Source organism: Gekko japonicus, unplaced genomic scaffold (genome assembly GCF_001447785.1).
Source record: "Gekko japonicus isolate JY-2015 unplaced genomic scaffold, Gekko_japonicus_V1.1 scaffold720, whole genome shotgun sequence".
NCBI lineage: Eukaryota > Metazoa > Chordata > Lepidosauria > Squamata > Gekkonidae > Gekko > Gekko japonicus.
Window position 1 is genome coordinate 99,424 of NW_015165256.1, and position 25,210 is coordinate 124,633.

General features: G+C 42.8%; 1 protein-coding gene across 2 annotated transcripts; it reads right to left on the reverse strand.

Moving 5' to 3' along the window:
• Positions 1-1,148: 1,148 nt before the first annotated feature.
• On the reverse strand, positions 1,149-25,155 carry FAM114A2 (family with sequence similarity 114 member A2). 2 transcript variants are annotated; one of them, XM_015410166.1, is made up of 14 exons: positions 25,079-25,155; positions 18,440-18,648; positions 15,883-15,982; positions 15,194-15,289; positions 13,597-13,712; positions 11,774-11,908; positions 11,455-11,613; positions 10,887-11,010; positions 8,754-8,830; positions 6,069-6,197; positions 5,607-5,746; positions 5,354-5,426; positions 3,943-3,996; positions 1,149-2,935 (listed from the first exon to the last, which is right to left on the reverse strand). In XM_015410166.1, exons 2-14 carry the CDS (start codon positions 18,632-18,634, stop codon positions 2,837-2,839), a joined length of 1,497 nt encoding a protein of 498 aa, XP_015265652.1. In that variant the 5' UTR covers positions 18,635-18,648; positions 25,079-25,155; the 3' UTR covers positions 1,149-2,836. The 2 variants fall into 2 exon arrangements, with proteins under 2 accessions (XP_015265652.1, XP_015265651.1); XM_015410165.1 differs by having other exon boundaries at positions 8,754-8,833.
• Positions 25,156-25,210: the final 55 nt, after the last annotated feature.

Genomic DNA, 25,210 nt, shown 5'->3' on the forward strand with positions numbered 1-25,210 from the left:
CCAATGTATTTGAAAAAGTGTGCATGTACCCAAAAGCTCATACCTTGAATAAACCTTTGTTGGTCTTAAAGGTGCCACTGGATTTTAAATTTACCCTAATTATATAATAGTTTAATTGACAGAAACCTAGTAGGACTGCTTGAACAACGAGGAAGTTTAACAAGTTGGAGAATAAGAGTGGGTTTTGCCAAGGGAAGCTTTTTTCTCATTGATTTTTTTTTAGAATTCTTGGACAGACTACAAACCATGCAAATACAGTGGATAACACCCTGTAGTTGAATTCCTCTACAAAAAGCTCCTAAGAAAATGGTAAATCGTGATAATCCTCCTATAAAAGGATAAAAAATTAAAAACCAGAAAGTGGTAAGATTAAATGATCAGTTTTCACAACAGAAGAGACATATATTAAGACAACTGCTATTTAAACAAGCAGTCTTGGATGAAGGATGTAGGCGAGTTTGCAAAGAACATTATGTTATTCAGGACTGAAATCCCAAACAAACCATAAAGAACTCTGAAGGGATCACTCTAAATTGAATGCATGGACAAAAGAATGGCAGATGAGATTTAGTAAAAGGGAAAAATTAGATATAGAGGGACAAATACATATACATACATATTAAGGTTGTCTAAATTGGTTGTTACCCTGGAAAAATATCATAGCAGAAAGCTTAACATAGGTATCTCCTCAATATTCTGGAATATTGTGAGTATCAGATCATTATGAAACTGCATGGCATGGCCAGAGTTATAGTAAGTTTGGAGCATCTAATTTTAAATACTGTGATGGACTCTATCTTTGGTTCCCTTATCTCCATGATAAAATATCACTGCCTTCCCTGCTCCCCTGGATATCATAAGCCAAAGCTGAGAAATTCTGCAATTTTTCTGTAGTTAGATAGTTTTGGTCCATAGAAAGTAAGAATTCTAAGGGAGAGATGGAGACAGTAAAGATGTCCCAGAGACAGGGGATGGACAATCTAGCAGGAAACATCACCTTTAAACCATCATAGAATAACATTTATTCTCATTTTATAATACAATGCAGATTTCACAAATATCATACATATTCAAAATATAATTTGCTAGAAAAAGACTCTGCTTAAAATAATAAACTATCTAAAGATAAAGGGATTTTTTTTGTCCTGCTGTATAAAATTGAACACATTTTACATGTATTACCTGAACATTGCTTTTTTGGATTACAGAATAAGTCAGTAAAAAGATTTAGCAATGAAAGACTTTAAATTAAGATTCTGGATGATGGAACAAGTGCTAAAATCATGATAATGAACCCATTCTGATGAAGACAGTGGGCTATTCTCTCAAGCAGTTGCAAGTTGCCATCTTACTCCATTCAAACTTTTTGCTCTGCTTTTGAAGTAGAAATTTCATTCTCGTTTAAAAATATCCCCCCCCCAATACACAAAAAATGAACACATTGGAAAGGGGTCACTATGACCCTAACAACTGCTTGGTCATAAATAAAATACTAACATTACCTTCCAGAAGAAATATAGGATGAAAAGCACAAGCAACCACAACCTCTCACAGTGGTACAAGATAAAACAGTGCAAACGGTCAGTTCTATACAATGGAAAGAATAAGTCTATTAAGAGTCTTGGGCTTGTTATAACAGGGAGCAAGTCTATACTGAGGGAGTCTAGATATTTAATGAGTCCTCAACAGTTCTGCCCACAGCACACAGCCACTTGTAAGAGGAACAAAATAATGCATCAGCTTTAGGACTTTATTGTTGTTGTTTTCCCTCCTGTACCAAATAACCCTGACTTTTACTTGAATGAAATTATTTTGAGCTATTTTTTTAAATTTACTGCTTGAGAGCAAGGCATTCAAAATGTGTCAATCATCAGACCTTACAGTCTGCCCTCCCCAAACAAAGCAGGCCTACGGAGATTTTGTTTCTTCAATCTGGAAATAGCATCATTCAAAGGAAAAGTTTTATACTGCCTACTTAATCTCCAGGTCAGTTGCACTTGAAAGTACTTGTAGCATAATCCTCAGTGTCTTTACCTCAAAGTAAGTCACGCCAAAGTCCCTGGAACTTATTCTAGTGTAACTCTGTGTACGGATTGCAACCTTAGCAATTACTGATTTGTTTCATAGGCCTTCCAAGTCAGAGAAGAGTGAACATAATTTGAAATTGCTCCCAAGAGGCTGGCATGTATCCAAAGATCCATGACTGCAGGGATCACAGATCTTTCCTATGTTCCCCTTCTTCCCTCTCTGTATCGCACCCTCCACACACACGCAATCGCACTCAGGTGGCTATTAGCCCATGCAATTTCCACAGCCCAGGGACTCAAGCTTCCCAGGTCAGATGGGACCATAGGAAAGATCCATCGGTGCCTTTTGCTGATGAATCACTGGATCCAACCCTGTTTTTGCAATACCATCATTTTGGATTGGCTAAACTTCAGGAATCTGCTCCAAATGTATATGTAAAAACTTGATATTTTGCTCCAAGAGTTCTCCTAGGGTCATGTTTCATCCATACAGTTATACCACTCTGTCTTTCTCTAGATTTAGAAATCTCATTATCAAGAGGTTAACATTTTACTTTGTCACTAAAGTACAGAAAACCAGAAATGGAATAATGGATACACAGAACACCGACAAAAGCCACCCACTCTTTGAACTTTGCTCATACTTCCTCATTAACTTACATTCCCCAATCAGGGCCACGCAGCACATTATCACTGGCTGGTGAAGTACCAGACACAAAAACTTTTGTCTTTTATTGCACACGCCTATCCCGTTGCTGAATCGTGCAGGTACAGTGGGAGTCTGCTCAAGTAGTGTCTGATTCAGGTTATTACTGTGTTAATTCTGCCTGGGCTTGGATGTGAGAGAGCTGCAGAACTGGCAAGAGCAGCTGGAAGGCATCTTGGATATACGAAGCACTGTTGGAAGCCTGTGAACAAAAAGGGACAATCATACTGAGCCTCCCTTTCCACAAAAAATACCTGTTGCTAGATAGAAGGGTTAGTATTTACTTTCCACCCACCACCTCTTTCCTAATTTGTCATTTGAGTGAACATTATGCAGCAAGTCGTAGCACTGGAAAATTGAGATGCCACCACAAAGCATGCAGACACTCCCATCCCCCGTCTATTGAAAGCTGCAACATTTCCCACCCCTGTTCCATTAAAAAAACACAACAAATTACTCAGATGCTCTTAACTTTCTTCTACAATCCACAAGAGCTATGATCTTGCTAACTTTGGGGGGAGGGGGCTGAAAATATTAATGATTGTGCCAAGAACCCAGGCTAAAACTTTATAGCACAACCACAGATTGTCTAAACAAGCAGTTGTAAAGGGCTCCTAACATCTCCCTCTTCAACAATGTTCCCTCTAAGCTGTGGAGTCTTATGAGCAAAAACTCTACTTTGTGAGCTACTGGCATTAAAGTTGCGAGCGAGAGATTTGGCTGCTGCATAAATTAGTTTGTTCTCGAGCCATCCTTCCTTAGCTAAGCCAAAAATGTGTGAGCTGGAGGCTAAAAAACTGTGAGCTAGCTCACACTAACTCATCTTAGAGGGAACACTGCTCTTCACCATCCATCCCACCAAGAGACTTTGTTGTAATGAAAGTTCAGAAACAGGCTTCACAACTGGTTGCTGCAGCCTCGGCTTTCAGGAGGCGCATGCATGACACATCAACTTTACTAAAGCTAGAACGTTCTGGTCATGCCTCAACGGAAGACCTCCTGGGAATCCTGTGTATGCTGCCTGGAGTTCCATGACAGATGAAAGGCATGATACTAACACAATAAAGTAAATAAAATACCCAATCTCACTAGTCACATGTACGTAGAATTCTCTTATCACATGCACTCACCGACCAACTACTTCAGATAAATGCACAGCCAGTAATAAGCACAATGATCCACATCCCAACATTAATGTTTGAAACTGACCTCTAAAAACACCCCGGTGATTAAAGGGTTAAGGACATCTCCCTTCTCTTCCACCTGAAAAGATTGCATATATTACTGCATTTTAAAAATCAAGTACACCCTCTTGAAAGGGATCTGAACTTCAGTCCCACAACTGATTTAATAAGGCTTTACTGACTTTTCTCAATTAAGAATCAATCTGTTGGAATATGCAGTTACAAAGAGCTACTCTATGCCAAAAGTATGCTGGAGTCAAATTCTTAGGTGAGCTGTAAAACCTTAGATACAAGTTCAACCTTAGCTACAAATACTGGAAAAACAAGTTGCTTGAGAGAAAACAAAAAGAGGTCAGTAAGAACAAAGGGGGGGGGGGGTTTGAGAACCAAACATTTTCCCCCTAAGGATTCCTCTTTGAAGAAGGTTCATAAAATGCAGCTATTCCGAGCTTTCCAGAGAATAAAATAACGAGTCTCTAACAGGCACAATTCTTCATGAAGATGTCTATCTGTTGACAGTTCAGCCTGCAGAAGAATTATCCTTCCTCATTCTTTCATATATGGAGAATGATGAGGAAAGTCTGGCATTCTACTCATTCAGTTACAACTGTCCGGGACAACAGCATGCCTTTTACCAACATGCCAAATAGCCCCCTCATTGGGGGCATTCCGGAGGTCACTTACAACAATTCTTTTCTGGGGGGGCTAGTTCAACTATCTCCCCGGAGTAGGTAATTTTTCTGCCCAGTTATTTTTGAGATTTTTACATTCAGCTAACTGATACTGTTGATGGTTTTTAAATTGTGGCTGTTTCTAAAACTGTATGTTAGATCTGGGCAGGTCTCTGGATACATTTTAACTGCTGCTTTCTAATTTACTTCTTTATATACATAGGCCCCGGTCACACGGCAAAGTTGCCGCGGGAGAGGCAGATTATCCAGGCACGATCACAGCCCAACATCTGGGAAGTGGAGCGCACCCATGGCTTACCGCCGACAATGCGCGTTAAAAAACTAGTACCTCCAAGGTACTAGTAAACATTTGCCACGAGCTGCCTCCAGACGCCCGTGGTGTGATCGCGCCGGCGCGTGGCATTCCCCTCCGGTCGCTCATTTACCCGCCGGCATAAAGGGAAGGACCCGTGGTGTGCCGCCGGCGCGTCTGATCATGTAATCGCGGATCAAACTGCGCTGGGGCAATTAGCCACGCCTCCCCCCCCCCCCCGGAATCACCGGCCCGGGGGGCGGGGGCCCCGTTTTTAGTTAACTGGCTTAAAAAAAAAAAATTACTGTGCTACCTTATTTTTTTCTAAGCTGCCCTAAGTGCTTTTTAAACAGAACGGTGGGGTGTGAATCTTGCAAATATTTAAGTTCAATGCAGAACACTGTGGCAGTACTGCTCATCTGTTTCAATACTTTCAAGCCTTTCAAACTTACCCCTGCAGCTGTTAAGCATGTAGCAAAGCCTTTAGACAGAAATGAGAGTTCTTTACACAGCACAATGGTCATTCTAGAAAAAAAATGCATAGTAATTAAAGTGTAAGGAACATTGCCTGCTTTCATACAGTTCTTTTCAATAGTTGCTCATAATTTTTTTAAAAAATTCCTTGTATAAAAAAGTTCTTTCTTTGTTAAAAGAAATTAAGAGATGAGTCTTCAACAAAACTGAAACACAGTCGGCCATCCTTACTGTGAGAGAGCTTTGGCTCGGTCTGTGGCTAACACTTCCTGTTCCTGGCCGTGCAGAACTAATGCGGCAGTTTTATGGAATACTTCAATGGAGTAGGCTGTCAATTCAGCCAGACTTCTGATAGCAGATGCATGAATGTCCTGCAGAAGTGAGAAAAAGACTATGAGTCTATGAGGCTGAGTGTATATTTCATCATTACGAAAAAATTTAGGTCACCTCTTGAAAGACCTGCTCCAGGTAATATCCAAAGCAAAAAACAATGCAATAACAAAATCATTAAAAAAAAATTAAAAAATGCCACCCAAGTATACGAATGTCCTAATCCGTTCCAGCTCTTCCTCAATGCCTCGCTGCAAAAAACGATAACTAAGGACGAAAGCGGCAGGCTGTAAACTCTCAGCAGAGACTACAGAAGCACATCTCCAGTTAGATTACTTTGCAACCTAATTTTGGTTGAATTACCTCTACTGATTTTTTCTCCTCTTGCTCAGCATCCCCGAAGCCCACCTGCTGGTCTACTTCCTTTGGTCTCTCTTCTTTTGCAGTTTGCATGCTGAGGCTGTGGGCTAATTCACAAGCAGAGCTCCTTGCCTGCCCAGGAGGAAACAGATGCCCAAATGCACATTATTTAACAAGGGAGAGGTCGATCCTACATATGCGCAGGTGGAAGAAGCAGCCTCCCCCCCCCCCCCCCCCCCGCCACCTTAGTTCAGTAAAGAGAAACAGAATGAGGAAGCTGGAAACCTATCGAACTTTACACTGAAAATACTTTCCCTAGAAATCTGAAAGACATAATATTTTATCATGTTTCAGAAGTACGCTGAGACTATTGTTCTAGCAAAATGCCTAACACACTTTGCGTGCGTACATGTGAATGCCTGAATGTATGCATGAAGGCAGAAGGATATTTTGCTCTCCCAAAAGAATCCTTTGTTAGGAGGGCAAGGCCATAGGCCATCCAATGGAGGACAGGTTTTGCTTTTATAGCAATTGTGTCTCCCACTGTAATCCTTTCGCTTTCCCATCAGAGTAACTGGCAACTTTTAATGGATACCACTGGGGTGGGTTAAACCCTTCTCCTGTCCTTAGTGATTCCAGCTACTGAGAACCAAGCCTGCTTCTAGTTGCAGGTCTCAGACATGGGTTCTACTTCCAAATATGCCATCTAGCAGGACCAGAAGAGTGGGACAGCCTGATGGGAATAAAGTGCTGGAACCTATCTGAAGGTTTCTTCTTTAGGTCATGCCTCCACTAACTCCAGGCAGGGCTATGCACATTTTCTTGTAAATCTCTCCTGGGTGGATTGGCTGACCCACTACTCTTAGAATAGCCCAGCTCTGCATAATCATTGATCTCTTCAATATTTTCTGTATGTCTTCCCTTTCCTGGGCGGGACGTGGATGACTTCGCCCCACTGAAAAAACACCAGGTAGCTTCCAGTGCTTTATTCTTCTTCTGTGGGGCAAGTAATCTGGATGGGTTATATGCCCAAACTGTCATCCGGGAGGGGAGGGGTCCTCTCTCTTCCTTCTTCACAACCTGTTGCAGCACCCTCCTGCCAAAGAATGCCTCTGCGGAGTTCATCTGTCCAATTCTATAATGCTTGACAAAGGTGGAGAAGGTCGACCACATGGCCGCCCTGCAGATCTCTTCTACTGGAGCTCTTGTTGTGAACGCTGCTGAAGATGCTGCTGCTCTGGTAGAATGAGCAGTGACCTTCCGAGGCATTGGGATGCCCTGCACCTCATAAGCCTTACAGATGCAAGCTCTGACCCAACAGGCAATCATTGACTTTGATACTCTCTTTCCCAGGAACGGAGCATTTGTGCAATACAGACAGGGCAACCGACAGCCTAGAATTCTTTGTCCTGTCTAGGTAGATACGTAGCGCTCTATGCTGATCTAACTTATGCGAGGCCTTCTCTTTAAGGCGTACTGGTCTTGGACAAAAGGACAGTAAAACCAGCTGCTGGTTGACATGGAATGGATGACAGTTTGGGCATATCACCAATCTGGATGACTTCCCCCCACTGAAGGAGAATAAAGTGTTGGAACCTACCTGAGGGTTTCTTCAGTGGGGTGAAATCATCCACATCCTGCCTAGGAAAGGGAAGACATATGGAAGATATTGAACAGATTGAGGATTGTACAAAGCTGGGCCATCCTAAGACTGGTGGGTCAGCCGATCCAACCAGGAGAGATTTGCAAGAAAATTTGCATAGCCCTGCCTGGAGTTAGTGGAGGTGTGACCCAACCAATCTGGATGACTTCCCCCACTGAAGGAGAAAGAGACTTCACAGATTGCTCCTTGCTTGGGCTTGAGGGAAGCTGACTGGGGCAGGTCTTCAGCCAGCATGATTATTCAGTGCACATATGTGCTTCGAATTACTGTTACTTGCCACAAACTTTAGTTAGATTGGGTTTGGGTTACTAAGGTATACCTTAGACAATTATTTCCCCTTTACATCGAATGACAGGTTATATTGCTCTAAGGGCAGGCCTAGAAAAAAGGTCTCGCTCTCGCTCTCCCCTGTTCTGGAGTACACTGCCACTCAGTGGCTCTGCACAGTACTACAAGCAAGTGTGAAAAGGGTGCTGCTACTCTATGGCTATAGCAGGAAATAAAATAAACTGCCTCTAACTAGCAAGTGCATTAACTGCAGTTGTAGTAAGGACATACTTTTGAAGTTTCATTAAATGATGAACCAATATCCCATGAGAATAAGGTCTGAATCCAGTGCCACCTTTAAGACCAACAGAGTTTTACCCAGAATAAAACTTTGTTGATATTAAAAGGTGCCACTGGACTCAAACTTTGTTCTGCTGCTTCAGACCAACACTGCCACCCATCTGAATCAATATCCCATGAATACAACTTAAAACCCATGGACCTGGCTCCCTCAAAGAACAGCAACAGAACAGAGCCATAACACAAAAAAGTTTCAAAAATGTGTGCTAATTATAATCTGCAAGGGTCACAATATCTGGTGTTCTACCTTGCAAAATACCCTTTATTGCTTTAGCAAAACCCTAGCAGCCTGGGGAATGTCACTGCTCAGGCAACTGCCCTTAGGCCCTAAAGAAATTGCAGGCCCACAATAACCCCTAGGTAGCCTCTGTTTTGTCATCTTCTTGGGGTTAACTTACTTGGGTCAGTTTGTCTGGCTTGGTTGAGACACGGAGTTGTGAAAAAAGACCCTTTATCTCCCGTGTGAAGTCCTCACCTTCTGAAAGAGGAAACAGCTGCTGAATGTTATACCTCCAATATGAAACTATTCATGCAAAACCCAGTCCTCCAAGAAGGTGCTCTCGAGAGGGCCCTGATCGGCCAAGAGAAAGCATCTCCAGAGCCTTCTCTGTTGTCCCAGGTCATTGTCTCAACCACAGCGCTGCCAAAGCTTCAATGAGGCAAAGGCACTTGCTGCACAGTGCCACCACCATAATCACAAAGTAAATGAAGACTACCGAGGGCCTTTTCTGCCTCTCAAATGTTTTGCAAGGGGCAGCACTCTCATTGGGAAACACCCAACACAACAGTGAAGGCTCCATCCTCCAGGCTCTCTGAGGACCAAGATAGTACAGAACTGAACATTTATTCAGGGGCACTGGGGAAGGGAGGGAACAGGGCCTAAAGCCCCTAGGGCTGTGTGGAATGAATGCTAGAAATCTCAGCCCATGTATTGTCATGTGAAACTGGCCAACCAGTTAAAAAAACAACACTGACACAGCTGTTCTTACACCCAGCTATAAACATCTGCCTGCAGTGGAGCCTCAGAGAATTTAAAATGATGTTAAAAGCCAACTGTTTGTTCATTATGCATGCAGCACCATATGCTCACACAACAGAAAAAGCTGCTAGATGCTCACGAATTTCTACGCTTGCACAACAAAGGCTAGAATCCAGATTTAGTACAAGTGAAAATACTTTGCTAAAGCATTTGTACAAACAGAGACACCCCCCCCCCCCATTAATGTTTGATGTAAGGAAAGCTTCGGCAGAAAAGTGCTTCCCTCCTAAGCAGATACCTAACACAATATGGACTGCTAAACTGGCAGCCTACAGGCTGGATTCTCCAGGAGAGGATGCCAACTGGCTATGGGGGGGGGGGTCTTGAAAGGGAGAGTAGAGGGAATGCTCCTTTCCCTTCCTGGCACCACTGCTGCTTTTCATTAGGATGCAACGAACACATAAAGCTTTCCAGTTGTACTTATTGTGACCAGACTGTATGGGACATATAATATAGAGAGAATTCTATGAGTATGACAGGTATGGTTGCTGAGCAGTCAGTCCTTACTAATCTAGTCATTAGGAGTGCAACTGGAGAGTTATGCAACTCCCACTGCCAATCCTTAAGGGCAGCAAAGTCAATGAAGACAAAGCAAAAAGAAACAAAAACTGGACTGGTCACCTCCTGACCACTACCCTACAAAGTCTCTTCTGAGCACTGTAAGTACAGTCACCTTCCCGTCACATGCATCCTTGTTTCCAACGTTACATCTAACTAAGCTGACTTTGTCTTTCAAAGGGGAGAAGGACCTCCTACAGTGTCTTTCAAAGTCAGGCATGCTGGATGAGATTCCCCTGGGGCACTTACCAGGACTTCTGGCACAGGCCAACTAGGCTCCTAACAATGGTCCTCAGACTCCTACTGACTGGGGATCACATGTCATTTGAGACACAGGAATCAGATTCACAGGCACTCTCTGCCAGGGACCCGTGTAATAGCTAACTATGTAAGAGAGTTTATATGAAAACCAAGACAGCCATGGAAGCCAGTGTGGCACAGTCTGTTGGACTTGGATCAAGGACACCCAAAGTCAAAGCCATAACACGCACTCAGTGTACCAGTCATTGCTACTCAACATAACCCACTCAGGTTTGTCTTCAGGAAAAAACAATATGGCAGATCTTATCTTGAGGTCATTAGAGGAAGCATGGGGTATGAATGTAATCACTAAATGAGTGATACAAACAACAGTAACTAACAACGTGATTTTGCCAAGGGCATCCATAAAATGCCCTGCAGAAGATGACGTGCATGGAGTACATACTCAATTAATGCCCTGTGCTTCCTCTAAAATTGCAGACCTGGCCACTGGGAGAACAGAATAATGGCTCAAAGGACCCTTAATCTGATTCCCTCAGTCTTTTCTTCTGGTGTTTTTCTGAGCTGCTCATGTATTACTGCTGCACACTTACTAACCAGTGAACAAATTATCTCGTCATTCAAATAGTTTAAAAGAAAGCTGTCAACTCTTACAAGTTGGAATTCTCATTACCTTCCTTTTCATCCTCTTCATCATCACAAAATTCAGCTAATGAAAACGCTTCTTTGAGCTGTTCCAACTCTGCCTTTAATGCATCTAACTCTGCTCCAGAGAGTGTGCCAATAACAGACTTCACCTGAGCAAGGGAAAGAAAGCCACAAAAAGAACCACGAATGCTTCAGCAGAAATGCTTCATACTGGGCATGAAAAGTAAGGCTGCAGTAGTGATTACAGGCTGACTGCTGAAAGCAATTTCCATTTTGACAAAGGGGGCACAGCATTTGCATGCTCCCCCCCCCAGGTAATATGAGTATGAAGCTTTCTATATATCATAATTCCATTGACCAATAGCTTTGCCAGTCAGTGCAACAAAGACAGAGCAACCTTTTATTTAAGCACACAAAAGGGATGGGAAACATGGGAGGCTAGGAAGCCATTTTTCTAGCTTTTGCCTCATTATTATTTTCAGTGGATGATGCTTTGTGCGATCAATATAAGGGGTCCATCCCTCGAGCATTTACAAAGGTATATATCTTTATTCCTCCTCAGCTGTAAAAAGTAAAATGCTCAGTGTTATTACCTTTAATTCACTCTCTCTGGAAAGCATCTCCAAGGCTTCCAAATGAGCAAGACCCTGAAACTCATCAAAGAGTAGACCATAATGGGCTTTCGTCTCTGTAGCCATGGAAACCTCAGTAGCTGTCCTCTGTTCTTCTTTCTCCTTTGCCTCTCTCAAGATCTGCAAATGGAAAAACTGGAGTGTTAACAAGTGCTGGGTGAAAAGCGGAATGGCCTAAAGAATTCTGCCTGGAGCATCTCGTGTTCTGAAACAACAGGGATCCTTTCCCAGGAAAATGACATTCTCAGGGGGAATGTGGGAGTCTGGAGGAAACTATTACCTGAGAAAGTGTGGAATTCCTGTTCATCAGACCTTTTGTCTTCTTAAATCCAGGGTCGCCTTCAGCTATCACATCCATAGTCTTCTTACCAATGAACTCTAATGCATCCAGACTCCCACTAATAACGGTCTTTCCCTAGAAAACATACATTCACATTTGAGGAAGAATGTAACACAGAATTAGCCCCTGAGGAAAACACAGACAGCCCCCCCCCAAAAAAAATGTATAAGTACCATGCACACTGGAATCTATGGAGGCCAAGTACTTCAACTGCAGGATGCCCTTTCTTCACTATCCCCATGAAATAAGATACACGCGCAGATTACAAGAAATAATGACGGCATGCTATTACTTTATGTTATATGTGAAAAATCCAAAGCAAGAGAAAATATTTAACTGTGTGCTGTAAGAAGTGGATAAACCTGAATGCACTGCAATTTCTCATTTTGTTCTAGGGCAGCTGTGATCAGCCTGACATTTAAGACCAATATGGAATAAGCAAAGAAAGACAACTTCAACACGCAGAAGAATATACACTTGAGCACACAGCCAGAGTTCAGCTGCTCCTACCCTTCCTCTGAGAGTCTGAAGAAATTTAACACAGTGTTTAGAAAAGAAAGGTCAACAAATGAAGCCCAGGGAATTTCTCAGCGACAGAAGTCGCTACATCAAGAAAGGGTTTTTTTCTCCTCCGCATCTTTTAACTGATACCTTTTAAGTGCCACCATTTGCAATGAATGGTAAGTAGCACATGTCTTTTCATAATATATGCACACACTCTCAGGCTATCCCATTCCACTCCAAATAAACATTAAATCAAGCCCAAAAAGCATCCCAGAGATTGTTGCTCAGGCCCTAAACACAGCAGGAAGTCCACCTTCAGGAAGAAATGCCAAAAGCCATTTAAATTTCCACTCTGCAGTTGAGAGTTTCCACCATAACATATGAGGCTAAGAAGCTTTTTTCTTAATATGCACGTACATCACAGACTTAATAATCACAAATAAATCAAAGGCATAATCAGCAGTCATAAATAACTCAAAAGTCCTAACTGACCACTCAACTGAACATGGGCTGCGGTCACATGGAACATTAGCCACGCTAGAGAGACGGAAGATAGGCGGATTTTTTGGACGCGATCTCACCGCCACATCTGGGAAGTGTAGAGCTCCCGTGGCTCACCCGAGGCTTCCCACCGAAGATGCGGGGTAAAAAACTACCCTGTTTCCCCGAAAATAAGACCTACCCCCAAAATAAGCCCTAGCAGGATTTCTATGCATTTGTGGTATAAGCCCTAGTGTGTCTTCTTGAGAAAAAATAAATATAAGACAATGTCTTATTTTCGGGGAAACGCGGTAGTACCTCTGAGGTACTAGTTTCCGGTAACCGCAGGGCAAGGGCGGGCGTTTGATCGCATTTCTGGTGGCATCCGGCGTCCACCCATGTCCCCTTGCAAAAAGGTTTTTTTCCCCCCTAGTCTCCATGGATGCGCACAAGTACCCAACGGAGCATGCGCATACTTTGGCGTACAGAAAAAAAATACCCATTTGCCGCACCGCGCCGCTTCTTTGCCGCACCGCAAGATTGTCCTGTGATCGGCACCTCCCCCCTACCCACGGGACCTCCACGGAACCTCCACCGGACGTCTGCTCGCGCAACCGCGCGTTACTTTGCCCCGGGGCAAACAGCCACGCCTCCCCCCCGCGATATCCGGCCCGTGTGACCGGGGCCATGATATACCAACTTCAATTTGAAGAGTGGAACAAAGGCGTAATGCTAAAGCGCAAAAAAAAAAGAGAGGCCAAAGCACATTCCTGTCTTACTGTGTTCTGAACGGCGGTAGAGATGGTGGAAAACATCCCAAAAGCACCAGTAATGGATGGTGAAGGATTTTCTGGGTCTCCTTTGCAGTCACTGGCTATTGCAGAATTCTGGCATTCTGAAATTAAAGAAGCCATGTGATTTGAAGGGTTAGAAATGCTGGTATCTCAACAGAAGAGCATGCTCTGCTAACAGATACTGGCTGTCATGTGGTTCAAAATGTGTAGTTTAGTTTCAAAAGGAGCATGTGTAAAAATGCCCATACTAAATCTCAGCTCTCTGTTGTGGAAACAGTGGCTTTCCATTCCCTTATGTTTTCCATTGCTGGAAGGCACCTCAGCCACTTGAAGACGGGAACAATTTTTCCCAACTTCCCTCTTCCCACTATACCACCACCCCAGGGTTTTAACTAAGGGTAAGATCTCTTCCATTGTTTTAAAATTTATTTACGCCCCACTGTTATCCCCAGGGGGGAACCCAACTATTCTTACATCATTCTCCTCTGCTTCACTTAATTACGCTACCAACTTGTGAGACAGTTTAAGCTAAGAGTGTGTGACTAGCTGAAGTTCACTCAGACAGCTTCCACTGCACACTTTGTATTTGAACTGGGGTTTGCCAAGTCCAGCCTTTTAACTACTGCACCAGCTGGCTCTCAGTTTCTACTTGACCATCTGCATCTAGCCTGAAGACTGTTAAGAGGAATATATTAGGCTGCTAGATCTTCTGGGTTTATGTGCTTTTATGCTTTGGGGTTTTATTAGCTGGGCTTTTAAATGGCTTGATTTTACCTTGTTTTATTTTGTGAACCATCTGAAGAGGAAGCATATAAATGTTTCAAACAAATAAGAAAGCTTAAATAAAACAAATATGCTGGCCAGAATCCCAAGAGGTTGGGTGTGCCCAGGCATTTGTCATGCCCAATAGGATCTGTGAATACTAAAATAAAAAAGCAAGCTATTATGTCATAACAAATTACTTTGGAAGGTTCCCTCATTTTCAGTAACAGTTGTCCTGTGGTAGTGACGTCTACCCAAGAACCATAACTTTTGGGCATACAACACTAGTTATGTGGTTCTTTGGATTCTAGACATTTTGTATGATTAGGACCAAATGCAATAATCTGATGGACATCAAGATCAGGCACAGGATGCCATTTGCAGCATAAAGCACAGGCACAATGTTCTACACTCTAATCCACACCGCTTCCTCTTATTTGCCCTCCTATATACTGGATCCTGCTCCACCTCCTGGCACAAGACTAAGTGTCAGTTTCCATGCGTTGAAGATATTTTCCTTGCATGCAAAACCTCTACCCTCATTCTTGGATCAGTTTATAGTATTAATTGCAACTGCCATTCCTCACAGAGAAAATATGCATATTAATCTTAGATAATAGAACAAGGGGGAAAAGGCAAGTGTCCTGGAGAGCCTGTAAGTAAAACACACACAATGGTCAACACCCTATTCTCCGGCAATACCCAACAGAACCCCTAGAAGTAAGAAGTAACAGTGTTAAAATAACACCATCAATCACAGGACCACAAGCAACAAACTTCAAGAAGCATTTTTGTTTTTTGTTTTTTAATAAAAACTGACCTTCTGTAACATTTTTGGCCTCAGAAGACAATTCACTAGGGCTGGGGATCCCAAGGGATGTCTCTGCTTTTTCAATGACATTTGAGATTCCATGACCTAAAGAAAACAGAATTATTATTTTTGTCCCAAGTGAAAACAAAGTATTTCGCCAAGTAAACAGAGGCCAAGCCAGAAAGATGAATTGCTCAGGGATGCATAGTGAAATTGAAAAAGTAAAGAGAAACCTATAAAGGCATTGTCCAAGCTAGCCATCATTGCTGCAAGTTGCCAGCGGAAAGCACGGATGGTCTGGGGTCTTCCTTTCCACAGAGCTCTGCTCATGGAAGAGAAAGGAAGAAGTGATTTCACCTCCTTCTCCTTCCACAGTGTAGCAGCTTAACTCATTTGGCTACTAGTGCCTATCCTGGATGCAAGTATAAAGTTTACAAAGGTCAGAAAGAGCTCCAGTGGGGAGGGGGAAGAGCCCAGAATTTTTGTGCTCACAGGATCAAATCCTTTATGTCTGAGTTTGTACCATTTTTTTATACCTTTGATCCCACTGTCCTGATTATTTTGCTTTTACATTTCCCACATAGCATTTTGTATTTGCCACAGCTAAACTTCTAAAAGCCAGGGGAGACTTGAAATGAAAAAGAGCATTTGACTTGGATTGTAAGGAACATTGCTAGCAAAATTTTAGCAGGACTTACCTACTGTAGCCACTGTAGCAGAAGCAGTTGACAGTAAATTCTTTCCCCAGTTCCCCCAGTATCCCCATCCTGTTTGTGATTGCTTGATAGAACTAGACTCCTTTAAGAAACAAAAATAAGGAGATGCCTGACCTATCAACAATATCTATGAAATTCAAACACATTTTTACTGTTAGGATAACATGTAAATAAAAATTAATTTTGTTTCTAACCCACTCCATCCCCAGGGCTTGGAATTTCATCTCAATAAATCAGCAGGAGAGAAGACCTAATAACAAATTTCTAAAAACAGTTTTGTTTTGGTTTTAGATCACACCTAACCTCCGACAAGGTCTTTTACTTCTACTGGAAAATACTTACATTAACACTTTGATGAGTCTCAAGGGAGAACTGGAGAGAGCCACACAGCCTCTCTGGAAGGCCTTGCTATTTCAGCTTATTTATTCATTCACTGTACACGTAATTATTTCTGCCAGCAGGTGCTCAAAGTGACACACATCATTTAAAAACATAAAACTGATTTAAATACCAATAAACTTTGCACACAGATAACTAAGAGCACCTGCCTGACTTGGCTACTTTTAAAGGTCGTAATGAATATACATGCCTGGGTTGGGAAATTACAGATTTATGGTGCTCTGGCATCGACGTTGTGCAGAGTCCAAGCTGTTCAAGGTTTTGTAGGTAAAAAAAACCACATGCATGTTGAATTGTGTAAGGAAGGTAAGTAGTAAATCATCTATATTACACACTTTCAAAACTCAGTTTCCAACAGAGTCACATATATGCCATTTCATTTATTTGGCAAGTCATTAAGGTAACCCCATACGAAGTATATTAGAGGAGTTAACTGTCCCGTCCCAAAACTTCTGTCTCAATACAGAAGCTAATGTCTGCCCAAAAGCAGGTAGACCACCACAGAGGTTACGGTACTGGTTCCCATTCATTGACCAGGGAATAATGACTGCTTTCCCAGGTCTGGAGAGGAAAGTTCTCTTCCTCTCCAAAATGGTTCAGCTGCTATTGCTACCTCATACATGAAAATCTCCCGGAGGAGTGGGATTCAGAAACTGAGATACAGCCAAGCAGCCTTCCCTCTACCACATCAGCAGTGATTTGTTTATTTAGAACACACATACTCTGCCTTTCAAAATAAAGTCCTGAAGGAAGTAGCAGTGCTGGTCATCCGTCTTTCATCAGCCTTTCCTCTCAATACTTTCCCCAGGGCGCTCTATTAACATGTCACTGTTTAGAGACAGGCACAGTTCTCCAGAAAGCAAACAGGCAACAGATTTCTGTTTCCTGCACAAGAATAACAGCGGCAGCCTGCAACCATGCTCTCCACAGTGGTATCAAACTATTTTAACAAACCCAGCTGAAGGTCTCATTCTTGCTTCCTTTGTAGCCCAAGCTTCCATACATTTTTGGCTTCAGCTGAACCACTCCCCTCATAGTTTTACTTTGTTAATTCTTAGGGATGGTTTTTGATCTTGATGGGTGAAGACAGTTCACCCAAAGTTGTCTATGTCAGGTCTTCCCGCAGAGATTCTCATAACAATGGGCCTTGATCAGGCCAAAGCCCTTGTTAAATAAAGGGTACTGGATATAGAACAGCAAGAGGACGTAAATAGAGCCCCCAACTTTTTGGTGCTGGAGAACACTAAATATGTGGTGCCTCAGGCTGTTTACCTTTTGCTGTTAGACCACCCATCCCATCTCAGGGCTTTTTCTATGGCTAGATGTAATGTCCTCCCCTCCGCAGTAGTGGAGGGGAGATATAGAAAGATTCCATTCTTAGAAAGGGTTTGCCCCTGTGGGGATGGGAAGATTGAGAAAACTGAGCACATCCTGCTATACTGCAGTTTCTACCAGGAAATTCCGGCAAAGTTTACCTTTGCTTGGTAGGTCTTTGGCCTGTTCTATTCCAGTCACTGAAGTTACTAGGAAGTTTCTATCAGGTGCAAAGACTCAGATCACATTTTCTTGTGCCAGATTTTTTGTGGCAGCTTGTAAAATTCGCAAGGAAGCAAATAAGGGGTGCAGTTGAATTCTAATAATTAGATGCAGTAATTTGTAGTATTTGTTTTATTTTAAATTTATTTATTTATATTTATATTTATTTATATTTACATTTATATCCCACCCTCCCCGCCATTCGGCAGGCTCAGGGCAGCTAACAACATATATAAAAATACATTAAAATTCCATTAAAACTGTCAATCAATATAAAATCATACAACTTATATTAAGAGATGGCGAATTTAAACTTTTAAAATTGTATACTGTATATTTATATGATCTTGAAGTAATGCCTTAACTGATTTCGTGCTGTTCTTGAACCGTATTAACAATAAACTGAACTGTAACCCAAACTCAAAACTGTGAATATTAGTAATGCACTGTACGGATGGATAGATGGATGGAGTGAATGTAAAATTCAGAGAAAGACTTAACAGATCCACAATGATAACGTTGCAAAGCACCCCCAAATCTTGCTATGAAGGGAATAAGATTCAAATATAGCAGAACTTAGTGACAGTGGGTTAAGCACAAATACCTGAACTTTCTGGTCTAATGCCTCTTGCATAGCAGAAGGCTCAGATGTTTTGGATTCGGGTCTTTTCCGTGTCATAGCTGCTGGTTCTGCTTCCACATCATCAGTCTCAGTGGGTCCAGTATCCTCTGCCTTCTGATCATTTTCATCAAGTGCACATGTATCCTCCTCCAAGGACTTGTTATCCTTCTGGGACATGGTTGTAGCCAATGCTAGAGTTAAAATGCTTACAATTGATAAGAGCACTTCAAAGTGGCATATAATCTACCATGCTTATCCACACAGTAATGTTTGAAGTAAGGTTTCATTTTTGAAATGGGGCATATATATGGTTATAATAACCATATATAACAACCTAGTTAATGATTTCTAGATCAAATCAAACCTGAACTGTCCCTAGAAGTCAAGATGACTAAACTGAGGCTATCATACTTTGGTCACATTATGAGAAAACAAGAGTCACTGGAAAAGACAATAATGCTAGGAAAAGAGGTCCTCAGTCTGCAAGACCTGAGCAAGGCTGTTAAGGATAGGATCAGGGGTCATTTCCTGCAGGAGCACACAGGAGCGGAGCTCCGGCAGTAAAGAGCCCAGGGGGCGGGCACATGCTACAAGCCCCACCCCCTGCTCCCAGCAGCATATTCAGCAGCATTATTCCGTCAGAGCAAGAAGCAGCCAGGTAAGTTGCAGTGCCCCCCCCAGCCCCCCGGTCCAAAACAGTCCAGTGGCACCTTTAAGACCAAGTTTTATTCAGGTACAAGCTCTCCCTCCTCTGCGAGGACAGATCTGCACGTCCCCCCCCCCCCAATAGCTAGCAATCCAAAACAGTCCAGTGGAGCCTGAGCGGTGGGTGTTGCCTTCTGACACACTTCCGGTGAGGTCAGGGGGTGTGGCATATGCAAATAAGTTATGCTAATGAGTTATGCTAATGAGCTCCTGCACCTCTTTTTCTACGAAATGATCCCTGGATAGGATGTTTTGGAGGCTGCCATGAGGTGGAAGCAGCTTGAAGGCACTTAGCACACACAGAGCCAATCATTTGACTAATATAAAGATTCAGCTCTGTTTACCAGTTCATCTCTAACTGTGAGCAAGCGTGAAAGGATGTTTGAGAGAAAGGTGTAAAGAAGGCTGAAGAATATCAGATATTCTACAGGTGTTGATGAAAAATAAGGAGGAAACTCTCTAAGACAAGCAAACCAAAAGTGAGGATGAAAGAAAAAATAATGAGGCCAGTTTTGGGCTGAAAAATGGGGAAATTGTGAACAGGTGTAAGAGGTTGTTCTAAAAAAGACCCTAAAACCACAGAACTGTATAAAGATTCTAAGGAAGAAGGCACAGTTGGACTTCACCCACTGCATCCTGAAACTGAAACTGTGCATGACACCAACTCCCAAGTCATCAATTAATATTTCATCCTCCTTTTTTGGCCACCCAAAAGATATGAATGTGTGAGTAGATGAGATATGAATGAGTGATACTCTCCTGCTTTAAAAAAAATGGTAATATTCTATGCAAAACTTTATCAGTATAATTCTGAACATCAGTTAAAGGTTATGCTCACAGTGAATAAATCAAAAAATAAGTCTTCATGTTCATTTGTTTGCCTATTAGATCCCAAACTTGTTACATGTTTTTTGTGGCAAAATGTGAAAGAGGGAGTGGTAAAAAGACATGTGTGTGCTTGCGTCTATGGGATGAATCCCAGGACTAGCATCTTGTTTACTGCATGGCTGCAAGTCTTGAGCAAGCCAGTGCTCCTGTTGGATGCAGGGGTGAGCTCCGGCTAGTATCATTTCGTATTTATAACTATAGAATCCCAAAAATGGAAGCTATTGGTGTTTATACATACATAGTAGGCCCACTGTTGGTTCAGAGTATTCATAATAGAACTATGTGGAGCACATTTTTGAAGACTGGGTTAAACAAAAGGGAATTAAACATTCAAAAGAAATATTGTGTGAATGGTGTGATTAAAGGCAGTGGGATGCCTTCTGAAGAGTTTCAACATGGGTGAATCCCAGAACTAGGATCCTTTAGTGTTTGAGGGCTGAAACCCAGGAACAGGATCCCTTTGGTGTATAGAGGCCCCGGTCACATGGGCTGGATATCGCGGGGGGGAGGCGTGGCTGTTTGCCCCGGAATGAACTACCGCGTGACCGCCGGATCAAACGTCCCGCCGATGTCCCGTGGTTCGGGGGGAGGTGCCAATCATATGTCAATCCTGCGGCGGGGGGGGGGTTGTGGGTTTTTTTAACTAAACTGTGCGCATGCGCCGTTGGGTGCTTGTGCGCATCCCGTGGAGACTTTGGGGGAAAAAACCTTTTCACGACGGGACATGGGCGGGCGCCGGATGCCACGAGCTACCTCTTTGATCTGTAACATGATCAGACGCCCGCCCTTGCCCCGTGGTTTCTGGAAACTAGTACCTCGGAGGTAGTAGTTTTTTACGGCGCGTCTTCAGCGGGAAGCCTCGGGTTCGCCATGGGAGCTCTACGCTTCCCAGATGTTGCAGTTTGATCGCGCCCGGAAAATCTGCCTATCTTCCATCTCTGTAGCGTGGCTAATGCTCTGTGTGACCGCAGCCATAATTTGCACAACATCCTCTGTGAAGGACAACATTTGCAGCCATCCTCTGTGAAGGACTGTTATGGGACAGTTTGAAAAATGATTGTAAGAAATTATAAACTGCAACAATTAATGTAGCTAATGAGAAACAGAAATAAGAACATGCCAGGTCTGATGACCTAGTTAAGACAGCAACTATTTACTCAACAAAAGTTAAAACACAAGGAGTTGCAATTGTGCCCCCACTATATAAGGTTTAAAGAACAAGCTACAAAAACAGCAGCATGAACTTGTGGCTTTTATATAAGAATAGGAGGATGTGGATGGGGTGAAAAACCTAGCTTGTATCCTGATGATCAGGATTTAATAGATAGCATTCTGGCAATAACAAATCAATCCATAACTGTGTAATATGCTGCAGGTGATGGAAGAGATACCATCTCCATCTCTATTCAGAAAATGAAGCAAAAGGGGAGAAATTTGGACAATAAGAACAAAAATGTTTGAAGACGGTCAGAGAACATTTGAAAATGGTAACAAAAAACGGGATGAAGAACAGCAACAGAATTTAGTGAAAAATAAATTAAAAATCTGTTACAGATCAAAGAGGAATAAGCAATATGCTCATGATTTCTGATCAGATAATAGATAGAAGCCTTGTTCACATGCTACAGTGAACACACAGAGCCTGCATGTACATGCTTATACCTGTTTGTACGAAACAGCCAACATGTGTTATTTACAAACAAAACCAAGGAATAGTACCTTGTGAGGTTCCAATCAAACGTTCAGCCGTAGATCCACTGAATGTGAGAACTACTCAATGCACGTTTGAAGAAAAATAAAGCATATACTCTACACAAGTTGTATGTGTACTCCCTGTAACTTGTGAACAAGTCTTATGTTTGGAATAGGCATTGAGTCCATACAAAATAGTAGTTAAGAGACTCCAACAAATGTGCACCTGATGTAATAAAATAGCTTCTTTCTTTTGTTACTTGAAGAGTTAAATGTAAGATTACAAACCAAAAGGGGGCTAACTAAGGAAAAATCTCTGAAAAAGTGACCAAAAGAAGAAAGGGTTACAGGTTGAAAAGGCAAACATATATATAGATATGACTTTCAATGGCTTCTCTGGGTAATCTGACATCTACATAAGAACATAAGAGACGCCAATGTTGGATCAGGCCAAAGGCCCATCCAGTCCAACACTCTGTGTCACACAGTGGCCAGAAATACCAGTGCCATCAGGAGGTCCACCAGTGGGGCCAGGACATTAGAAGCCCTCCCACTGTTGACCCCCCTCCCCAAGCACCAAGAAGACAGAGCATCACTTGCCCCAGAGCCCCTATCTATACCTTGTGGCTAACAGCCACTGATGGACCTCTGCTCCATATGCTTATCTAATTCCCTTTTGAAGCCGTCCATGCTTGTAGCCGCCACCACTTCCTGTGGCAGTGAATTCCATGTGTTAATCACTCTTTGGGTGAAGAAGTACTTCCTTTTATCCGCTCTAACCCGACCGCTCAGCAATTTCATGGAGTGCCCACGAGTTCTTGTATTGTGAGAAAGGGAGAAAAGTACCTATTTCTCTACATGCTCTATCCCATGCATAATCTTATAAACCTCAAGCATGTCTCCCCTCAGTTGTCGTTTCTCCAAGCTAAAGAGCCCTAAGCGCTTTAACCTTTCCTCATAGGGAAAGTGTTCCAACCCTTTTATCATTCGAGTTGCCCTTTTCTGCACTTTTTCCAAAGCTATAATATCCTTTTTAAGGCGTGGTGACCAGAACTGCACACAGTATTCCAAATGAGGTCGCACCATTGATTTATATAGGGGCATTATGATATTGGCTGATCTGTTTTCAATACCCTTCCTAATAATCCCCAGCATAGCATTGGCCTTCTTTATTGCAGTCACACACTGTCTCGACATTTTCAGTGAGTTATCCACTACAACTCCAAGATCTCTCTCTTGATCAGTCTCTGCCAGTTCAGACCCCATCAATGTGTATTTATATTTAGGATTTTTGGCTCCAATGTGCATCACCTTGCACTTGGCCACATTGAACCCCATTTGCCATGTTGACGCCCACTCGCCCATCCTTGACAGATCCCTTTGGAGTGCCTCACAATCCTCACTGGTTTTCACCACCCTGAACAACTTCGTATCATCCGCAAACTTAGCCACTTCACTACTTACTCCCAACTCCAAATCATTAATTAACAAGTTAATGGTAACAGGATGTGTTGTTCAGTATTTCAGTTTCTTGGAATAAGATACTCTGTTTTTAGAAAGTAGGTGGGCCAGGTGTGGCTTTACCCAGCATGCCTTTTAAAAAAAAGAATTTTATTAGTTTATATAAAGAAAAGGGGAAAGGGGAAAAGAGGGGAAGAAAGAAAATAGACAGAAATATACAAAATTCCCATTTAGCATTTTGCATGCATGTCTTCTCATTACAATTTCACAACTATTTCATAAGTCATTCTTATTATTCTTCACTTAATCATATTCTCTCAATACCTGAGCTAAAATTTAACCAGTCATAAAACACCCTCCCAGCATGCCTTCTGACTGGAGATTTGAATGGCTGTGCAGATTTCTAAAAATCTTGCTTTGGCAACAGCTGCCATCACAGCCCAAGGATCTTCACTGTGTGACTAAAAGTAATCTTCAGCAGCCACTTTGTAGGTGTCCAAAGGTGCCCACAAGCTCAAAAAGGTTGAGGATCCCTGTGCTGAGTGCTGTACAGAATGCTGAGGGCAAGTGGACAGAGCATAGTTCAATTAGGAGAGAAGTAGCTGACATTTAGGAGCTGCGGTGGCTCAGTGGTTAAGACGCTGAACTGCTGGCTGTGGAAGGTCAGTAGTTCAGCAGTTCGAGACCCGGGTGCCGCATGATGGAGTGAGCTCCCGTCTCTAGTTCCAGCTCCTGCCAACCTAGCAGTTCGAAAGCAAGAAATTGCAAGTAGATAAATAGGGACCACTTCGGTGGGAAGGTAACAGCGTTCTGTGCGCCTTGGTGTTTAGTCATGCCGGCCACATGACCACGGAAACGTCTTCGGACAGCGCTGGCTCTTCGGCTTTGAAACGGAGATGAGCACTGCAACCCTAGAGTCGGACTCGACTGGCTTTCGAGCAAGGGAACCTTTACCTTTACCTTAGCTAACATTTAAATGACTTTTTCAAGAGGCATGAAATGTTGTTTTGGTTTATCCAAGGAGCGCAGGAAAGTGTTTGATAAATGGGGCAGTTCTGAGCATTCAGAATATGAGAATACAGCTAAAGGGACTGCCACTGAATGTCCTGCTTTAAAACCCAGGCTAGGTGAGACCAGGGCTGCCAAAAGATGTTATTCCTCTCTCAGCCCCATCCGTTAAGAGGTATCCATCATCTTTACAGAATCAGGGCCCACCCACTTGTGAGATGAATTCCTGAGCATCTGATGCATTACTGTCCATGTCAAAGTCCAGTCAGGGGTGGGGGGATTCAGGCACAACACGCTTAAAAATCATCATGCCTAGTGTGCCACTCAAACTAGCAAGCAGACTAGGGCACTACAGGGAATAACAATAACATATTCAAACACGAAGTCTGAGTCCAGTGGCACCTTTAAGACCAACAAAGTCTAATTCAAGGTATAAGCTTTCATGTGCACGCACACTTCTTCAGATATCAGGTTTCTGAAGAAGTGTGCTTGCACACGAAAGCTTATACCTTGAATTAGACTTTGTTGGTCTTAAAGGTGCCACTGGACTCAAACGTTGCTCAGCTGCTTCACCCCAACACGCCTACCCACTTGAATCTAACCAAACACAGTGACTTGGCTGGCTCGTAGATGGGGCGACAGTGAGATGAGATACAATCTTCATTTGACATCTATTTCGACGGGGTGGGGAGACAGGTAGTATTCCCCCCACACACCAAAATATAGCATGTTGAAGCTTTTGAGCCACTATTTCTCATTCGGACATACAATTTGCATGTGCAAATTAGAAATATATTATAGATATCTGTGCATTTAAAAAAAATAGGGACAAGAAGCCTTCTCCCGCCCCCCTCTTTGGAGTCTTACCGGCGAGGCAAGCTCCAGCCAGGCCCTCTTTCTCGCCAATGACAGCCTCGGCCACGTCTCACGCGCACGCGCAAGCCCCTAGCGCGTACATACTCAGCCGTTCCTCCACACCACAAAGACGATCGGAAAGAG

What these genes read in the sequence shown, in the direction of transcription:
- FAM114A2 (XM_015410165.1), bottom strand. Translation starts at nt 18,634, where the DNA reads ATGTCCCAGAAGGATAACAAGTCCTTGGAGGAGGATACATGTGCACTT. An exon ending in GGCCAAAAATGTTACAGAAG is followed by an intron (nt 13,713 to 15,193) that starts GTCAGTTTTTAT and finishes CTTTAATTTCAG; the next exon opens with AATGCCAGAATTCTGCAATA. An exon ending in CTACCGCCGTTCAGAACACA is followed by an intron (nt 11,909 to 13,596) that starts GTAAGACAGGAA and finishes TATGTTTTCTAG; the next exon opens with GGAAAGACCGTTATTAGTGG.